The 20,557-nt window shown below is 40.6% G+C and overlaps 1 protein-coding gene across 1 annotated transcript in view; it reads left to right on the forward strand.

The window, feature by feature from the left end:
• The window catches only part of CCDC141 (coiled-coil domain containing 141), a 178,219-nt gene that overhangs the window by 33,847 nt on the left and 123,815 nt on the right, over window positions 1-20,557 (forward strand). Inside the window, exons 3-5 of the mRNA XM_059727244.1 lie at window positions 8,445-8,636; window positions 12,724-12,832; window positions 18,341-18,594. Of these exons, the coding sequence (XP_059583227.1) occupies window positions 8,445-8,636; window positions 12,724-12,832; window positions 18,341-18,594 (555 nt within the window). The remainder of the gene's footprint in view (window positions 1-8,444; window positions 8,637-12,723; window positions 12,833-18,340; window positions 18,595-20,557) is intronic.

The following is a 20,557-nucleotide window of genomic DNA, read 5'->3' on the forward strand; positions in this document are numbered from 1 at the left end:
TTCCTTTCTTAAAGATAGACACTATTTGCCCTTTTCCAATCATCTGGGATCTCCCCAGATCGCCATAAGTTTTTAAAGATAACTTATGTTTTAAAATGATCTAATATTGATACCAGAAAGACAGACAAATCTGTGGCAGAACACTTTACTCTCCCTGGACATTCCATCAGAGTAGCTGTTCTTGGACAACAAAACTTAAAAAATAAACTTGAACAGGATATTGTGGAACACAAAAACATCCACATAACACTGGGTTGTGTTAAGTATGGACCAAGTCAAGACTACAGATTCTTATCTCATTACCTGGATTAGCTTTTATAAGCCCGGTGTCCCTCAACTTTGTTTTACTCTCTACTACGTGTGTGATTATATATCTTTAAAAGAGGTGGAGTTAGAGACAGAACTAAGAGGAGAGTCAGATGGCTCTTTGTGTGTGTGTGTGCTGTTAGCAGGAATAAAGAAGCCTCTTTTTAAAGGTGACTCCTGCTTCAGTGAACTGAACCCAAACATGGCATGGTATCAGAAGTAGTTGAAAACGTGACTGCCTTACATGGAATGAGCTTTTTTTTTTAGGAAGGAAGGAAGAAAGGAAGGAAGGAAGGAGCTTCACAGTGTCTGACTTATGTACTGAGTGGCCACATCTACATGGGACACTGACTGCACAGTAGCTCGTTACTACTGTTCAGTGGTGTCACATGGCACAAAGTGTGATGTGACACTACTGTGCAGTAGTAACAAGCTACTGTGCAGTCAGCACCACAAAAAAGCCATTCGGTGATGATACTGCACAGTAGCTCTGGTTACTGCACAGTCATTTAGTACTTGTGTATGCAAGTACTAAATGACTGTGCAGTAACAATTGCACAGTCAGTTTCTCATGTAGATGTGGCCAATGTATCCAAAACTGATCGTGGAGCAAATCTGGATGACCTTCCTTAGAACTGATCAGTCCATTTCAGAACAAACTTTTCTCCTCTGACTGCTACATAAACTAGCCTGAGAGGGGATATGATCCGAGGAGTTCAGTGGTCTATACATTGAACAAAACAGTAATATCATATTTTGGATATCAGATCCATACAATTCATGCAACTTCTTAGAGCTCTAAATCATCTAGAATTTAGAAATATTGCAAATACCTTAAGGTTTAATGCGGAGGTAGGCAAAATACCCTGATCTGGCCCACCAAAGGATTTTGTCTGGCCTGCAGTGGGATCCCTCAGTCCCAACCAGTCCAGACAGGGGGCAGCCTGGGCCATGATGTGTGTGGCTGCTCCGGCCACCCCAGCGCATGCAGCAGGGCTGAGGTGGTACACTGATCCAATTCACTTCCCAGCAGCTCTGCTGGCAGCAGTTCCTCCCAGCAGCCGCTGCCAATGAACCTGGCCCCTCAGCCCAGGCAACCCAGCAAGTCTGACCTGCACTCATGGCTAGGTTTGGGACCCGTGTGGGCAGGTCATGCAACGAGCCAGATGGGATGGGGGTGTAGGAGGGTGGGGAGCTGTGTTCGGGAGCAGGATGAGTGGGCAAGGACTGGATCACAGGCGGGGATCATGAGGCAGTGACAGTGTGCGACCAGGGCTGGGACAGACTTGTGATCCGCTGCCCACATGCCCCTGCAACAGGCACCAGTTCTGTGGGCAGAGGCATATGGGGAACTGATCATAGCTTCAGCCTCAGGCCATAGCCCCATGTTGTCACTGCTTCATGATCCTGAGGTCTCAATGGAAACCGGTCGGGACCCACATGGGCAGGATATGCAGCCAGAAGGACGGTATGGGGCAGGCAGGAAGCTGTGTCCAGGGCCAGGGCCAGGATCACCAAAACTCCTTTTGTGGCCCACAGGCCCAGGCAATTACCCACTGCTGGTGTAATGTATTCTTTTCTCTCTTCATCTCTTACACTACAATATATCCCTTGTTACCATACAGCCACCCTTAGCTGTAGAAGTGTGACCTCATATTATCTGTAATTCTGCACAAATGAGATAATTCTATGCTAAAAAAAGCATTAGGTAAATATCTCAGTATGCTAAATGGTATTTTGTTACAGAGATGTAGCTTCTATGTGCCAAAACATAATGTGCATTTAAAAGCAGAGTTAAATATAATTTTGTGAAAAGAAACCATTTTTACCAAAATAGTAGAGAAACATGCTACCTTTTGAATAGTTTTTGGAACAGTATTTCAGGTGAGACTGTGATGCCCACGTGAAACAGCTTTATAGTTTTCTGCATAAATTCTTGTACTGAAATAAATATTCCTGGGTTGGATACAACTCCCTGTTGTGAGGGGTGAGAATCTCAGCCTTAGTATCAACTAAGTATTAGGGTACTGAGCTTGATTTGCCTATTGCTTAAAGACCTGGAATGCAGTGACTCTGTCACTGTCTAATGAAGTCATTTTCATTGTGAAGGAAAAATAATTTACTAAAAATAAAAGTTGAAGTCCTCATAAATTATTATACATCTTTTCTCATTGTATAAGGGCACATGGAAGGTGATATTAGAAACAAGATTTGACTTGTTAAAACTGACAGGTGGTGTCATGAGCAACCAAATTACTACAACATGGACAATCCATTTTTAGGATTGATCATCTACTTTCTGGTGGATGGGTTTAAAATGATAAGAAGGGAATGACGAACACCAATCAGACCTTCAAGTGGACCTTGTCCTGGCTGGTTTTTTCCTCCCTTGCTCTCTTCATACTTTTTCATTTAGCAGTAATGGAAACTATCAAAAATAAATAAAACCTATAAGCCTATTTATTCTTCAATATTATCGTTTTTTTATTCATGTTTTATTTCTTGGCTCATGAATTCCTTGGACACATTTTTTTTCAAGCATAAAATAGTTTGAGAGTTAAACTCTAGCCTAAAGTGTTTTTGCCTTGAACAGACTGAGTTAGCTAAAAGAGGAAGGCAATATTTTATCTGTGTATCTATAGGCAGAAGTCTTTGGGCATTTAATGTTATACTACCACGTACGGTTAGCAAATCTATATATGTAAAGGGCTTAGTCTGTCTGTCTGTCTGTAACACCCTTTAAATGTGAATAGCTTGAAAACTAAGGGAGACGACATTTGTGTCTTGAGAGAATTTTCTTTGCTAAACCTTAACATTTGTTTAGTGACCATGTAGGATGATTCCAACTTTCAGAATTGGAAAAAAAGTCAGGAACCAGGGCTGTTTCTACTGAACTCCTCCCAGGAGGGCACCAGGAGCCCGGCATGGTGAGGAGGGCAGAGGGAGGGGCCAGCTGAGGATAAACAGGAGTTGGGCAGAGGTGCAAGGCAGTGGGCAAGCAGCAGTGGCATCCCAAGTCCCAAGCAGGGGAGGAGGCACCGGAGGGTGGTGCGGAGAAAGTGCTGGCGGATGGGCAGCTGTTGCAGGGCATGGAGCCTGGCTGCCCTTGCCCAGGAAAGAGGCATGCAGGTGGAGTCTAGGCAGCAGCATGGGCGGGTGCACCTCCAGCCCACTGGACAAGAGCAAGTGCAGGAAGGGATTGGTATCTTCAAATCTTCAGCCTATTTTATTTAACTTTTATAAATATTTAATTTATTTAATAAATATAAAAAGTAAAATCTATGTGTTTGTTTTTGTTATTTGAAATTCATTCATCATTCTTGATGGGCAATTTGCTAGTATTTACATATTGATGCAATTTAGCGCCATACTCATGCTACCACCATTTGTACTAATCTGAGATAATAGTCAATTTGTCTCTGAGTACGTATTCAGGATAACAAAAGCCTTCTTTTTATATTACATTTTTACTGGGATAGCCCTTTAAATCCATCTTCTGAAAAAGCTTGTTGTGGTTTTAAGATAGTTCTTGAGTATCAATATCTGGAGTTGTTTTGAAGGAACATAAATGCTGCATTCTGCTTCAACTCTGTGAAATGTAATGAATGATAACAGGAACAGCTGGCATTAGAAACAAATTGGCAAACTAAAATATACTTATTGAATATATGAACTATTCTCTCTAAAGAGAGAGCACATAATAATTAAGTGCACCATTTACCTATTGGCAAATAGCTTCCATGAAAAAATATATTCATTAGTATTCAGTATGCAAAATTTAGAATAAAATGTATTAGCATAATTAGCAGCATTAGAATGAAATAATGCAAAATGAATTTAACAGCCAATATTCCAGCATTACATAACAAACTGGGAGTGTGACTGTATTAATAATGTGAGTTTGCCCTTGGTACGCTTAATCTTCTGTTCCTATGAAGATTCACGGTACCTGAAATTAACCTAACCAAGGGCCCCATAGGTAACTTAACAGGCTGAATTACAGCTGCCCTGCAGTTTGAAGTAGCTTGCCATGGTCCTTCTCTTTATAAACACAGATAAATGTATGTAGTCCTACAGAGGTTATTTACTTATTCCAAAGGAATTATATCTTACCTTACCACAGTTTGGAACCAACTTTCTCAGGATCACAATCAAGACCACTTATGATATGTGGATTACTCAGGGTATCACCTGGCACCTGGTTCAGTTCTTCCCTACTTGACAGTGAAGAAATTTTAAATTGTGTGAATCTCAAAAACAATTTGTGTCTGTTGTCAGGGAGATAGAAAAGGGCGGATGCTCAGGCTGGTAGGACAATGGTCATTTTCACCATGGAAATCTTTTTGGAAAAAAATATCATCTGAATTTTTTCAAGAGAAAACTTTCAACTGAGCACCAAAAATTTTGATGTAGGTCTATTGCACTGGTGCATCAGGAGAGTAGTAGTATACATTACTCACTGTCCTTAAGGTTTCAGGGTATTCTGGCATGACTACATTTTCCATGATGTGCCATAGGCAAGGATTATTTTGGTGATATTTTACATGGAACAACTGTATAGTTAGGAGAAATTTTAAACAATCTAAGCATACCACTTTCTACCTGAAAGCTTACCTAACATCTCTCCCAACTATACAGTCTGGTCAAGGAGCCCAGCCAATAGAGGAGAATAAGAGTAGGAAGTATCTTAGCAAAACTGAAGATTGCCACTGCAGAATTTCAAAATTAGTTTTTTTGGCTTTAGGGGCTCAGTTTTTCAACCAAAATTTTCCATTTTGTTGAAAAGCCAGTTTCCCATTGTAAACATTTTTCAATGAGAGAACATTTTCAATTATCCCTACTACACTGGTATAACTGGTGAGGGAAAATGAGCAGAGCATCAGTCACAGGCATTATCTCAGTGTTGGTACCAGAATGGTGGCCTTCCCTGGGGAGTCTATTCCCCAGCACCAGCAACAAGCCTGCTCCACTGGCACTAATACAGCAGCTAGATGTTAGAGTTCCCTCCAGACCACAGGACCACTGCTGACAAAAACTCTGACCACTAATTCCCACTCATCAGAGACAAGCAATTTGGCTAAGTAGGTAGATCAGGAGTGGCCCCCACGTAGCTCAGAGCAGACTTAAAATGAGTCTTAGACTGTCCTGAAACAGAAAGGTTGAGTGCAGCCCCAGGACATGCTCTCAGGACTCTTCTGACCCATATACTCTGACTAATTACTGAGGTCTCGTGCACCAAAGTGAGAGTTCATAGGTGGGGCATCTTTTGTCAGCAGTGGGCCTGGGATTGGGAGGGAAACTGTGTGGACATGCCCTCAACCCTAGCCTAGGCAGTTCTGACTGCCTGATATGAAGAAATTCTTGTTCCTTTTGATTTTAAGGACCATGTAAACCTTCTTTATCCATTGACCTGAAACTTCTGAGCACAAGTGACATTCTGGGGTTCACACAGGGAAGACAGTTTATATTTTAAGTTGAATACAGCACTGAAGCATTAGAATGTTTCTGTGTATGTGTGCTTTAGCAGGTTCAAACTTCATAGACAACATTATTTATATAGCTGTGTCACTATGAAAATAATGTAGGAAATGGTGCAAGCCAGTAAAAGAAAAACAAAGAAAGCAGTTTTGAGAGATTACTCTGGTGATTGCCTTGTAAGATGAATTTTCTCTTAAAACTCGCACGAGCTTAGTAATGGCTCATCAAGCCAGACCATTAACATTGTTTTGATTAAGCTGGTTTTTAAATTTTATTTAATCATATAGCCCTATAATGTCTGTAGTGTAAAAACCATTATTCCCCTTTATTAGTACTACAAATAATAGCGCTTATGCATACTGCATTACACATTTTTTACAAACGTTAACTAATTATTGTTCCCCCCAAACTTCAGTGAGGTAAGTGACTATGTAATATTACAATAAAGATGTTAGATATTAAAATAAGATGTTGACTCCTTAAGGCCTTTTATAATTGTTATGCCTGGCCTGAATCAGATTTCACACCAAACTAATGAAGGAGAAATACATATGGTATCAAGTGAGTTATACCAGAGTAGCAGTTTAGCATTGATGTTCCTGACAAAATTATAACTGGATATCAATGGGATTTCTGCTTAAATAAAGAGTAAGAGTTTCTGGATTTTATTATTATTATATGCAGAAAATAGGACAAACAGGATGGTTATTGGCTAAATGGTGTTGAAAAAGCCAGTGTCAGAGCCAAGGTGAAGTTACACATTACATTTAGATTATACTAAATTTGTGCAATATTAAGTGGTGTTAAATTTAGAATGTGCTGTGGGAAGTTGCACACGAAGTATTAATACTGTTTCTTGCCTGCACAGCTCTGGCTTGCCACTAGAGGGCTGCCAAGTAGGAGCCAGGGCATCTGAGCTGTATCCCGGCTCAGAGGGAGGGAGTTGGGGGAGGGAGACCAGTGCATTCTGGGATGCTGGAGGACTGCATTTTGCTCATTTTATCTCTGCGGAGCAGACTGAAGTTATCCTAACATAACCTAGGCAGCATGGGCCAGAGTTAACTCTCACCTACTGTGGCGTAACTTTATGATGCTCAGAGGACACTTAGTATGAGTTAATGAACTTTCATGTGTGGATGCTTGCATTTTAAGTGCCCTTAGTATGGTCTAGGTATAACATAGGACTGCCCTAGGACTAGAATGCTCCCAGTCCTTTTCTACTATTCAATAGATGAAATTGGAAGAAAATACTTTTTATACAATCATTATGTACTTTAAAATGGATTTATCACTGAAACTAGCACATATTTGAGAAAAGAACATAAACTAGTAACTAAATATTTCAATATTGGTTTCAAAGAATGTTTTTTGGATTTGTTCCTATGCCGATTAATTATTTTCTTGCAATATCAGATTATGAATAGTTCATTTTTTAGATCCCAAGTAAAAATTACTGACCTTTTCTTTATCTTACCTTATACTAAAATAGACTAAAATTCTTTATTTTAATTTTTTATTAAGGAATAAGAGTTATACTGTGTATACAGTGTTTCCCAAAGTACTGCTTGTAGGGAGAATAAATGAATGCCTGGTTCTCATCTTCACAAAGAGTATGTGGGTGGTATCTAGGGAGAACCTGGAGATTATGGTCCTGTGCTTAGCACAGTAATGAATTAGTTTTCTATTATTTCCTATTCTCAGTTTGGTCTCTGTCATGAGGATTTCAAGTTTTCCTATCTTCTATTCTTATTAGAGTCTGTGTCATGAGGATGAGTTATCATAGATATTAATTTGCCTAATATAGATTTCCTTTCTCATTATACATTCTTGTGGTAACACCTGTAATAACAGCAGAAATTTGGCACTTTATTAATCCATTTTCATGATAAAGACCCAAGATGAAAAAACATGCATAGTACAAACATTAATCAATTCTTTAGACACTCTGCAGTTTTTAACATGAGATGCAAATTGCCATATGTTCTCTTTTTCCTGGCAAAAACACTAAAGGAAAACACACACTGGACCCATTCTTGTGATCACCTGAACAATGTAGTTCTGTGGTTCATCCTAAACAATGTGGCAAGTAGAACTGGAAAATGTTGCACATGTTCAATGAGCTTCTCTACAAAATATGTGTGTGTATTGAATGTAATCACCCCTTGATTCTATAGAAGTTGGCAATAAATTCCATTTATGTTGAATAACATACCTTCTGGTTTTTTTTATTAATTATGTACTTTCCTCTCAACACAGCAAAGGAAGCAATGGCATTATGATGACCTAATAAATGAAAATTTAAAATATATAAGCATGCACCAGGTTCCAAAAAGATTAATATCCAAGTAACTGAAAACATATTTGAACTTACATTTTAAAGGTGAGCAATAGATACCCTGAACATTGTTTTTCACTAATGCCTCATGTGTGAGATTCTATATTTGAGTACAGAAGCAAATTCAAAGAGGTAAGTTTCATTAATGGCATGGCCATTTGCCTGTTGTTATTACTACAGTACTTGATTTTGAAAGTATAGCATTAATAGAAAAGTTGTGCGAAATTCATAAGGTCTACCTCTAATATCTTTAGGCCAAAATCATGCTGCATTGAATTCTGCTCAGAAGTGATAGATTTCTTTATATTTTTTTTTCCTTGTTCAGTCTTTGGAAGACCAAGTATGGGATCTTTTACGTGAAGCAGACAAGACAGCAGAGGAGAACAAAGAGCAAAGCCAGGTGTATGATGCTATGGCAGAGACTCTTGGGGATGCCTGGGATGCCCTCGTCATTGTGCTGGAGAAGCGAAGGAAACTTCTGAAAATTACTGCAGTGTTTTTTGAAAATGCTCTGGAGGTTTGTATTTAAGATCAAAGCTATTAAATTAGAAACAAATTTCATAGATTTCATAGACATTAGGGCTGGAAGGGACCTCAGAAGATTGAGTCCAGCCCCCTGCCCAAGGGACAGGAAGTAAGCTGGGGTCATAGGATCCCAGCAAGATAAGCATCCAAATTTCTCTTGAAGGCGTTCAATATGGGTGCTTGAACCACCTCCGATGGCAGGCTATTCCAGACCTTGGGGACTTGGACAGTAAAGAAATTCTTCCTTATGTCCAGCCTGAAATAGTCTTGCTGGAGTTTATAACCGTTCGACCGTGTCATCCCTTGGGGCGCTCTGGTGAACAATCATTCCCCCAGATCCTGGTGAATACCCCTGATAAACTTATAGGTGGCCATCAGATCACCCCTGAGCCTGCGCTTTTCCAGGCTAAGGAGCCCCATAGCTCTCAGCCTGTTATCGTAAGGTCTGTTTTTCTGATCTCTGATCATGCGCGTGGCTCTTCTCTGGAATCTCTCAACCTTCTCCACATCCTTTTTGAATCGTGGAGCCCAAAACTGGACGCAATACTCCAGCTGCAGCCTCACTAAAGCTGAGTACAAGGGAGAATGACGTCCCAGGATTTACTTGAGAAGCATCTATGGATGCAATCCAACGTTTTGCTCACTTTACTAGCTGCAAATCTCAAATCATCCAGCTTTTTATTCTATTGTTCTATTTTGTTGTAGTTCTTAATCACACTCATAAACGGCCAGCTACTAATCCCCAAATACACCTTTTTTCTGGTCCCTGGCTACTTCAAGATAAAGCTAAACAAAAGATCATTTAAGTTGAATAGCTATAGTGAAGTGATGTCTCTAAATAATGCTGTACTTGGCAAGTGAATAGCAACAATAATGAAAAATTAGTCTGGACCAAATGCTTGGAATAGATACTGTGCTGACGTGACAGAAGTTTTTCTATAGCTTCTCTGTGCTTCTCATTATGTGAAATCATTATGGACAAGTTAAGTTCTTAAATCCAGAAGTTCAAAGCTGTGCACTCAAATGTGTTGTATAGTTGTCTCCACTCTGCTTTTCACTTCCTCAGTAGTCATTTTCCTGTCCAGGCATTGTGCGCTCACAAATACAAACGTATGGTGCAAGCATACAAAAGGGGATAAAGCCAAAGTTCAAGTCCTGAAAGAAAGGGGCCTAGCAATAAATACTCCATCTTGACCCTCTCCCTACATTCCCCTGTTCCATTACCTCCATTATCCTGCAGATTGGGACTCTAAATTCCATTCCCCTCCCCCCTGCCCCATATGTTGGAATTAGAAAAGCCACAGAATTGCTGCAAAAGGTTAGCTTCCAGCAATTCCCAAAAGTCATTCCAAAATCCAGGGATCAGTCAGATGCAAAGGTGTCCTGTCTCTCTCTCATTCTGGGGACACTCAAGTGAGTTGTCACCACCAGAGGGGATTCCCCAGTGCAAAAAAAATTTTCAAGGGATTTTTTTAGTTGTCTTTCAATCTCTCTGTGTCACTGGAACAATACAAGCATCTGGAGTGGGGCCAAGAATCATGTCTATTATATCTTGAAGCAGATAGGAAATACAATTGATTTAAATAGGAGTTCTAGAAACTTCTTTTTGAAATGTTTTTCTTTAAATACCAATATGTGATTATGTATAATCTTATTTTTATTATCATAAAGCACACACTATCTCAAGGATATTCTTTAATAAAAATCAACTCAAATCTCAGATGTTGAAGCATAATGGATTTGTTTCATAGGATAAATAAAAAAGAGCAGAACATGTGATGAGACAGAGAAAGCAGAGAGCTTCTTTTTTGTATGCCTTAATTTCATCACAGTTTTCAACACCTTTGATTACACAAGTTCAAATGAGAACTTTAATGATCTGTTCTGCCTTAATTTAGCAGCATCATTGCTAGAGAGAAGGCTAAGCTGCAAAATTGGGACTGTTCTTTTAACAACTAAAAGTTTAATGTGATCAGGTCTGGGGTCACACCTGTAAAGATGAAAGCCAACCACAAAATTGGAATCCTGATTTGAGTCCTGACACAAAGTTCAAGAGTGTTTGAATCTGGGGATATAATAATGGCTTTATTAATTTTTACTGAATGTTTCTCTTACACAAGAAAGAATGTGACATCAGCAGTAGGTGATGCATAGATTTGTTCAGTTGATTAATCATAAGCTACATCATTAAGTCACTGTCCAAAATCTCACAATTTAGTTTGGCTAGCAGTGCTTAGTGTCTTTCTAAAATGGCAAAAGCATCTGTACTTAAACATCTGACAACCATGAAATACAGACTGAAGGCATGCACTAGCATTTTAATTGGCTCATCAGTTTGGTTCAAAACCATGTTGCTGTGCAAACTTGTACCCCAAATAATTTTTTAGCATGGCTTCCTGTAGTTGAGATCAATCCTGATTGATTAAATCAGTTTGAGGTGCAAACTCATCATTTAAGTTCATTTATGAAACCATACTTACCCAAATCCAAAATGACCTTGAATTTAAGATGACTTCCCAGTAATGAGACTGTACACATGGCAAATTATTCTATAGAGATATTACGGTAAAACTCATTAGCACCAGGACCCTATTTTGCCAGACTTGGCAGAAACATGCAGGACACAGAAAAAAAATTATCCAGATCTTCTAAAAAACAAGTGTGTGTGCATGAATTTTAGCACCTGAGTAGTCACATTCACCTCAGGGCATTACACATGTGCTGGGAGAGGACCTATCTCTAGTCAGGAAGAACTGTCTCAAAGGCAGTGGGGCATGATTTAGTTTTGTGTGAAAAGGCAGCTCAGCCCAGTGCCTAAGGAGGTATTCCTAGCTGTTCCTATTCCTGCTTTTAATAGAGTAGATAAAGGCTGAGGCATTCCCTGACAGCACAATAGAGCTTGTCAGAATGCTTTCTGCTAGGCAGACTAGCAGATTGCTTCCTGGCTCTTAAAGGAAGGGGTTTGCCACCAGGGAGAGGGTACAGGCTTCTGTGAGCAACAGGGCAGGGTGCCTGGTTTGGCCTTCCAGGTACTCCTGCTCCCTTTCTAATGTCCCTGTGCTGTCCTGACACCTACTTTTTTCCTGCCATATCTCAACACCACCAACCACACCATGCTGCCTTTCCCACCCCCAGCTTTACCTCCTCTGGCCCCACTCTTCCCATCCCAGCGCAGACCCCCATCTGCTGCCTCTCCTCTCTCCCAGCCCTGCAGCTCCATCCTGGCTGCTCCATCCTATGCCCTCCTGCCTAGGGCCATGCAGCCCTGCCTACCCATATGTGCAAAAAGGAGTTTTAAAAAAGACAAAATGTTGTCATATGATTCTCAAGAACCCCTTACTGAAACAACTTCATACTAAGACCACCAACTCTGTTCTGAATCCTCAACATCACAATTTTCAAGACAATCTGAGTAAGCCTATGGATTTTAGAGTACCTAGAAAAATCAGCTGTTTAACTAGTAAGTAGTCTCAACCTTAACCATCATGGTACTACTACCATACTATAACTTGTTCATTAATATGCATACCATCACATTCATTCATTGAAATTTACTACTTGCCATTATCTTCAAAATAGTGCACTGAAAATTGTATCTGCCTCAAAAGATTTTCCGAAAGACTCCTTGCATTTCAGAATTTAATATGACAAGAAAGATCTTGAAGGGGAGCTTCAGATGAAATCTTATAGGGAAGAAAGGGCCTTATCCCATATATTATTAAAGAGTTTTTACACAAATCTTTAAAATTCACAGGTTCTACTTTAAAAAAAACTTGAACAATTTCCAGATACAGAAAAACTAAAAGCTAACTCATAAAAGAACAGACAATGATTACACACTGTGTCAGACAGTTAACCAGGACAGGGTTCCTTTAATGAAATCAGAACTGTAGTGAAACAGAGGGCATAGTGTGGCATCAGATAAGTTTGTACTGTGAAGATATGAGAGATTGGCACAAGAAATGTTTAAGTCTTCTTTAGAGAATTTCTTCCAAAAGCCATAGGTTGGAAATATGATGACATGTAGTATATCATGACCCACTGCATTGTGCTTCTTTCTCTTGGTTTTCCTAATACAGTTTGCTATTAAAATTGACCAAGTTGAGGAGTTCCTCCAGAATTCCCAGGAGTTTGAGGATGTTGAATCTTTGAAAGAGCTCCTTCAGCAGCATGAGCACCATGCAAAAGGTGAGAAAAAGACTCCTTTTCTGGTAAGTAGTGCATGTTCCAGCAATTAGGAGTTTGAAATGCTAAATTTTGAAAGGTATTTTCGGCTTTTTCAAATTAAAAAACAAAGAAAATGGCTTTAAGATGATAATTTCTGTTATGGGTATTTCTTTAGTTAGAAGGATCAGGCAAAGAGAAATTCTCGGTGCAGTGTTACATCATAGATGCTAAGTACTGATCCTATTAATAATAGGTCCTGTTAAAAATAATGCTGCACCAGCTATCTCCAGCTCCTCCTCCTCTCTTCTCCCTTTTGCTGCTTCCCTATTTTCCATTTACTTCTTGCACTAACAATCCCCTCAGTCTTCTTCAGTCTTCTGTTTTTCTTGGAAGTAAATGTAGGGAGCAGTTTGCTACAGTCTGGTGTCCCATGATTTGGCTCTTTCAGAAGAATAGTGTCAACATAGAGTTGGACAAGAATCAGCATTACCCTTTGTTGGGAAAATATGACTGGTGGGGGAAAAGATCACTTAATTTCAAATAAAAATTTCCAATTGAAATTGACAATTGAAATTTTCCATAAACCAGAAATTCCAAAAGACATTTTGAAATTGTGTTGAAAATTTCAGAATTAAATTTTGCTTGGGATCCCAAGGTCTGATGACAATGGGTTAGTCATGGTTTCTAGGCTTCCAGTTATGCCATCAGGAGCCAGGATGTTGTGAAAGCCCAGGTTTGAAATAAAGGTCTCAAGTTTCTAGGCTCCCCTGTGCAGATGCAGAAGCCTAGACCCTCTAGGACTTATTGGAAGTCTCTCGTGTCTCCTTTCCAAGATACTTTACCAGGAAATCAACAATGTTTCTAACAGAAATCTGCCTGGCAGGCAAGTGCCAAAGCCCTGGTTCTGTCCTGTTGAAAAATTAATTGAAATCCTTACACCTCCATGAAATGATTTGCTCTTAATAAATTGGCATTTTCTGATAGAAAATGTTCCACTAACACATTTCCAGCCAGCTTTATGCCAATCTTCTGGTGTTGTCCTACAGTTTCTTGGGAGTGTGTTGGCTGCAGACCTGAGCCACCTTTGCAGCTTCAGGCCTGAGAGCTGAGATTTTGAAAATGACTCAAGAGGAATGGGGCCTGGAAATGAGCTCCTGCTGGCCTCTGGACAACCACATCATCCAGCTGCTGATTCTGGTTTCTCTGCATTTTTCTTATGGCTTCTTAGGGCTGTGCTGTATATAATATTCCTGCTGAGCTGTTTTGTCTCTGTTTGCCAGAAGCTTCCATTACCACCTGACAAGGGTCGATTGGCAACATGGAAACAAAATCCTAGAATTGTACTCTACCCTGACAGTGCCTCGTGAAACTCCCATTTGTTCTGCAGTGTTTGCCCTTAGAAGCTGGACAAGTTCTTCCATGTTACAAGAAATTGATCCATTCATCATTAATGTTGAAATTCAGATATTTTTATGAATTAGCATTTTTGCCGTTACTGACCTTTTTAAAAGTGAGGGGGCAGAAGCCCCCCCCCACCACTAACAATCAACGCAGCAACCAAAAAATGCATTGTTCAAAAATCTGTAGTTCCACATAGAGCTCTAATTCTTTCTTAAGAATATAAATGGTGTAATTTTAACCAAAGGTTAAAGGAAATCTAACCACTGGCAGAGATTATAAACTGCATTTTTTTGTTCAGCAGCACAGTAGTAACTTGAATCTTTTTTTCAGTGTTTCAAAAATCTGGTTGGTTATAATGCTGGCATTTTGATAAAGATGCATCTCTTCTCAAGAGACTGAACTGGGAATTGAGTTCAGGTAACTTTAATATGAGTATGGCTGTCCCAATTCAGTCTTCATGGGACTGAATTGCTCATCATATCACAATTTTAGCTCAGAATGCCTGGCATTGAGTGATTGTCACTGTTGAAAAGAGGGTCCAGGACTATAACAATCAAATAAAATAGTTTGCCAGAGGGAAGACTGGCTTGATAGGATGGACCTTGTCTGGGTGGAAGGGAATGGTAGCAATTGTTCCCCTTCTTCTTTGTTTTTATCTTTCTTTAAGTGCTAAGAGTTGGAAAATGGATGGTCATATATTTAATAAAAGCAATGTTTGTATTGTTCTCTGTTAGAAAGGCACAGCTGACTTACTCAGCAATGAAGCTGCTGCAGAAAAAATCCTACCTTCACAAAATATCAGGGCAACTAGGCTGTGTTAAGCAAAACTGGCTTCAAAATGAAAATTCTTCCTGCAGAAAAAATCCTCACCTTTAAAACATCTTTGTCCCTAATCAGCACAATGAGTAAAAAGAAACGTGAAGAAAAAAAATCAAAACTGAGTTTTTTGGCTTAGCAGCTTCCTGTAGCTGGCAGAAAATTAAGTTTGATATGATTTTTCCTGGAAGGCAGTGGGGGAGGGTAAGGCCCCTCTTGGCTGCTCATCTTCCTCCTTGCTCTTAGCTTCCCCATCTCTTCTCCAGACTGACTGCTGATAGGGACACTCAACCTTGTCCAGCCAGCTAAGAGGTCCAGCTGGCATGTTCCACCTTTCTTCTCCTCTGTGCATCGAGGCTGTGATAGGGAAGCAGAGGTGCTGAGTTCCCCAGCTCTTTTCCTTCCCACTGCCTGTCTGTTTCTCCAGCAATTAGGTTTAAGGCAGGCAGAGAACTTGATTGCTGAGGAGGTACAGCAGGGGCTCTCATGTTAAGCTAAGTCCTGTGGCAAAAGACAATTTCAATGATGATGCAATGGGAGACAGACAGGTTTCATTGAACTGTGCCTGTTAGGCTGGTGTCAAAACCTGCTGGGTTGCCTACCAGCTCTCCTGGTAAGCTGATGGGGAGCTGCAAGTTTGAAAGCCCTGCAGTTCCTCGGAGGCCATGCTCCTGGTTCCCTGGCAGCCTTCCCAGACAACCACCACGGGCTGACAAAATCCCTGTTCTGAGAGAACCCAACAAGTGGAGGCCCCCCAGATTTCCAGGTTTACTTTCTCTAACACTCTGAGCAACTGGAAACCTAGGAGATATTTCAAATACATCTAAATATCTAAATACAATTGTTTTGGCTTTTTCTGTTTTTCAGGAAACTTCAAAATTAAGCCTTTCGTTCAATTTCAGAGCTATTTTTTTAATGTTATTATTTTCTTAATGTTAGAAGCTCCTGTGGAATAGGAATTCCAGTTGCCAGCCAGCTTTCCTGCTCATTCTCTGGATCATTTCTGCGCACTGAGAGTGGTATACGTCTAAATTTGATTCACACTGGAAATGTCTGACTGTTTCTTTCCCCTACCTTGTCTCTGGGCTGGTGGGCTATCACCTAGTCCTTCTGAATACTGACACCAGCATCATCTATATGGTACCTTACTTGTCCTTCTGACTTCAATCAGGAACTTTCAAAATATCTCTGCTGCTCCCACTGATGCATGTCAAATTAAGCTACTTGTCTTTAACTGTCAAGTCTTGCCCATCTAGCACCTGACCTTTTCTCTATTCTGCCTCCTTTCACTCTCCCAAGTCACAGCATCTTCTCTACACAAGACCCTTACATGTACATTTCCAGTGCTTATCTGCATATCTGCATATTTCCATATTTGAAACTTTTCCTTAGTGCATCAAACACCTATCTCCTCCAAAACCCTTCTGGAGACATCCATCTTTCAAAGATGTACAAACTCAGCCCTCTCCTCGAGGACTTCTTGATGGAATAGGAAAATAGCAGAGATGCCAATGGTGGGTTACAGAAGTGTGTTGATCCACTGGACTTCACCCTTGCACGTCCACTGAAAACAGGCCTATGGGCTATAGGAGCTCCCAACCAGGGGGAAAACATATTCCCTCCCAAGCATCTGTATAGTTACTGCCTGTTGCTTGCATTTTGCACAGAGGACCAGAATTACAGCTACTGGTCAATGTAGAAAGCAATGTGGGCTATTTCCCACTTTTTTTTCTGCAGTGATCTGCACAAACCTCTTAATCAAATGAAAGGAACACAAACTAGAGAAAACAGTATTGCTGTTGAGTTTGTGACATGGACTAGGGACAGAAGTTATGCATGAACTGGAATAACTGATCAGAAACTGGTTCAAATCTGCAACACAACAGAAGTTCAGTGCATATAAACCACTTTCAAAGTGGCTGAAACTGTTTTGAGATAAACCTGAATGGATGTAGTATCAAACTTAACTGATTTAGGTTAAACAGATTTATTGAACTTCTGTCCCAGATCCCTCCAGATTCAAGTTAACGCACAGTTCTCCAGCATCCCAGGATGCTTTGCACAGGGTGGCCAGGATAACCTTGGCCCAACCCGTTTGCTCCATCTGAGCAGGGAGGCATGCTCTTGCATCCCTGGGCTTCTGGCCTGGGCCACTGAAGACATGTGGCTGCATTTCTGGAATCAAAAGTGAATGTTTATTCACTTGCTTATCAGTTCAGTCTACGCAACTTAGACTAACCTGTGAAGATTGAATCGATTCAGCCCCAGGCCTTTGGACTATCTGTATTTATCCCTGTAGACTTTAAGAACATAAGCAGAGTCAGATCAATGGTCCATCTAGTCCAGTATCCTGTCTCTGACCATGGCAGTAGTAAATGCTTTAGAACAGAGCTGTCCAACCAGCTGGAATGGAACAGGCTCCCAAGGGAGGTGGTGCTCTCCCCTACCCTGGGGGTCTTCAAGAGGAGGTTAGATAGGCATCTAGCTGGGGTCATCTAAACCCAGCACTCTTTCCTGCCTATGCAGGGGGTCCAACTCAATGATCTATTGAGGTCCCTTCCGACCCTAACATCTATGAATCTATGAAAACCAGCAGTTTGCAAGGCTGCATGTGGCCTGTGTAGGGTTAAGTCATGGCCCTGGCTCCTGGTCTAGACACCAATACCCCATCACTTTCCTGTTGCTGGGATCTCCAAGCTCCCCTTTCCTCCTCCAGATCCACTTCAAGCCCCCACTCCTAGGTGCCCAGAGAAGCCCATAGCTTCAGGGGTTGGGGGACGTGAGGCCCCTTCACAGTACAGGGGCTCCCATGTAGCACAGCACAGTGTGGAGCTGCACTTGGATGCCCACTGGTGGTGTATGGCCCGGGCAGCATGCAGCCCATATGCTGCGAGCCAGCTACTCATAAGTTGGACAGCCCTGCTTTAGAGGGAGCATATATGAACAGAGTATATTTAAAATGATCTATCCCCTGTCATACCTTCCCTGGTATCCACCATCATTGGTTTAGGGATGTCAGAAAATACATCCCTCAGTGTTCTTTGTTCCTTCCAACATATTTGCTAGTGTTTATTCAGCCTAGATTTTAAATCTTGCAGAAAAAGGTGCCTCCACGATCCCTGGGAAGGCAGTTTTGGTAGAAGAAGCCTGATAAAATGTATTGTCTGCAAGTCATAACCTTATAATCCATTCATATGGAGGGAAGGGGTGCCTGTGTGTATGACTATATTTACAAGTGCTAAAAGAATGCTTTATATTTTCATCAGGATATTTAAACATTCACATTTTTTATCTGAAATCCTATTCTTACAGAGCTCTTGGAAAAGTCTCTGGCCCTCTTAAACAAAAGCCATGAACTGACTGGATTCATAGATGAGTTCAAATCTGATGGGCCAAATATAAATCCTGAGTTGATTCAGGGAGCTCACAGCAGCTGCTTGAAAATTGACAGTCTCCTTGAACTGTTACAAGACAGAAGAAGGCAACTGGACAAATATCTTAAGCATCAACTCCAAGGGCTGAAGCAGGTTCTTCAGATTTGTCAGTGGCATCAGCAAGAAAACCAGGTATGAAGCACAGCATTTAGGCCAGCTCCAGTAAAATCAGAAGACTGCTTTACATGGTGTAGAAAGTTACAGGAAAGGGGATTTAAATATATTTTAAAGCAGATATTTCACACCTTCTTTCTGGGTTTTCTTAACGTTTGAGTGCTTGGCTGCAGCTTCAGTGTCATCTTAATGTAGGGCATTTTTAAATGTGATATTCTAAGTTAAAAAAGAGGGAAACAGAAACAGAAATTCTATCTTGTAGGTAACATTCTGACCCTTCACACAGCTTGGAAGCAGGGTTTGGCCTTTTGGATTTTCAGGACAGATTTCTAAATATTTGAGCTAGTAAAGTAATTGGTAACAACTAGTAGACTGTTCTCCTCTAGTTGGATCAGTTAATAGAAAAGACTGATGCATATTTTCCAGTGGGTATTGCTGACAGCAGAGAAATACAGAAACCTGGAACTCATTAATTTAGTTCCAGGATCTGACAGGGGAGCACTCTTTACTGGTTAATGATCTGTTTGTCTCCATAACACCAGTGTTCTCCTGCTTCCCTCTTGTCATATCCTCCTCATCCTCCCTTGTTCTGTTCCCATCCTTCTCTGTTACTTACCAACTCTTCTGCATGTGTCCTGCTTTCTTTACCCCTTTGCCTATGCATGCCCAAGATCCTCCTCTCTGTACTCAGTTCCCACTCCCCTCTTGTTCTTATCTGCTCCCTCCCCTTGACCCTTTGCACTCCTTTATATTCAAATCAGGCATTTTTCTTTCTCCTCTTACCTCTCCTCCATGCTGGTTGGTTCCACTTTCCAGTAGGGAGAATTAAGTGCCTCTGTTTTCATTTCCCTTGCTTGGTGCCCCAGCAACTTCTTAAAGCCAGGAGGGACATTTGTAAGGAAAGTCCTCTGTAGAAAAACATTTCATTTCAAGGAGGGTGAAATCTTTAGAGTATTTACTTGCCAGACTGCAACAGATCTCTATGAAAAATTCTGTTTACACATGCTCACAAAAAGCTTGTAATTCCACTAAATTTGGGTGAGTTTTCACAAGGGCCACAAACAGCCCTTTGTGCTTTATTCAAAGTGCTCATCTCAAATACCAAGACAATCCTTCTTCTTAATGTAACAATTATAACAGCAGAACAATATATATATATTTCCCTAACTTCATTCTCAGAACACTGAAAATTGTACTCTGAATGGTAATGTTTGGCAAAATAAATGGAAAGTTCTGTAAGTTCCAGCCCCATGTATAAGTTTTACAATTGGGTACCTTATCTATCATAAACGCTGTCATCTAATTATCCAAATAAAGTACTGTATAATTGGCAAGGTATAGAGGGGGATTCAAACTTTATTCTGAAACTTCATATACTACTAATGGCCAGAGGCAAGATTAGATTTATCAGTTTAATGACTAGATGGATCAGCATACAGTATGCTGTGTTCCTATGGAAGTGTCATGATTTTATCATCTGGCTACAGAATAGTGGTTTAGAACAACCTCCCCTCCATTAAGCTTAAACCAGGTAAAACAAGAAACTGTAAGATGTAAAGCCACAGTTATTACTAGACAAATCATGAAATATTATCTAACACCCTTAGATGTTTAATGATATTGGTTAGGTACAGGCATTACACCTATCTCACTTTTGGGCAAGCAGGAAGTGCTCTAAAGTTATAACTGAACAGATGTTCATGGCTCTCAGAGTGCTTTAAAAATGGCAGATCATGCTCTAAGTTAACTCCTAATGTAAGGGGTCTTAGATTAAAGTGCTTTCTGTTGGAGTCCTTTACAGAACGTCTGTGCCTGATCCCATTGAGGGTTAACTTAGAGTGCAAGTGTCACCATCCCAGGAGGCATTGCACAGGGCTGTACTCTAGCCTAGGGCAGAGCTCCTCTTGGGTGGCACTGACCTGAGTCTGTTTTAGTCTCTGATCCCAGTCCTGACTGGCCAGGCTGGGGTGGGGGGAAGGAG

The sequence above is a fragment of the Alligator mississippiensis genome, chromosome 4, assembly GCF_030867095.1.
Source record: "Alligator mississippiensis isolate rAllMis1 chromosome 4, rAllMis1, whole genome shotgun sequence".
Taxonomy (NCBI): domain Eukaryota; kingdom Metazoa; phylum Chordata; order Crocodylia; family Alligatoridae; genus Alligator; species Alligator mississippiensis.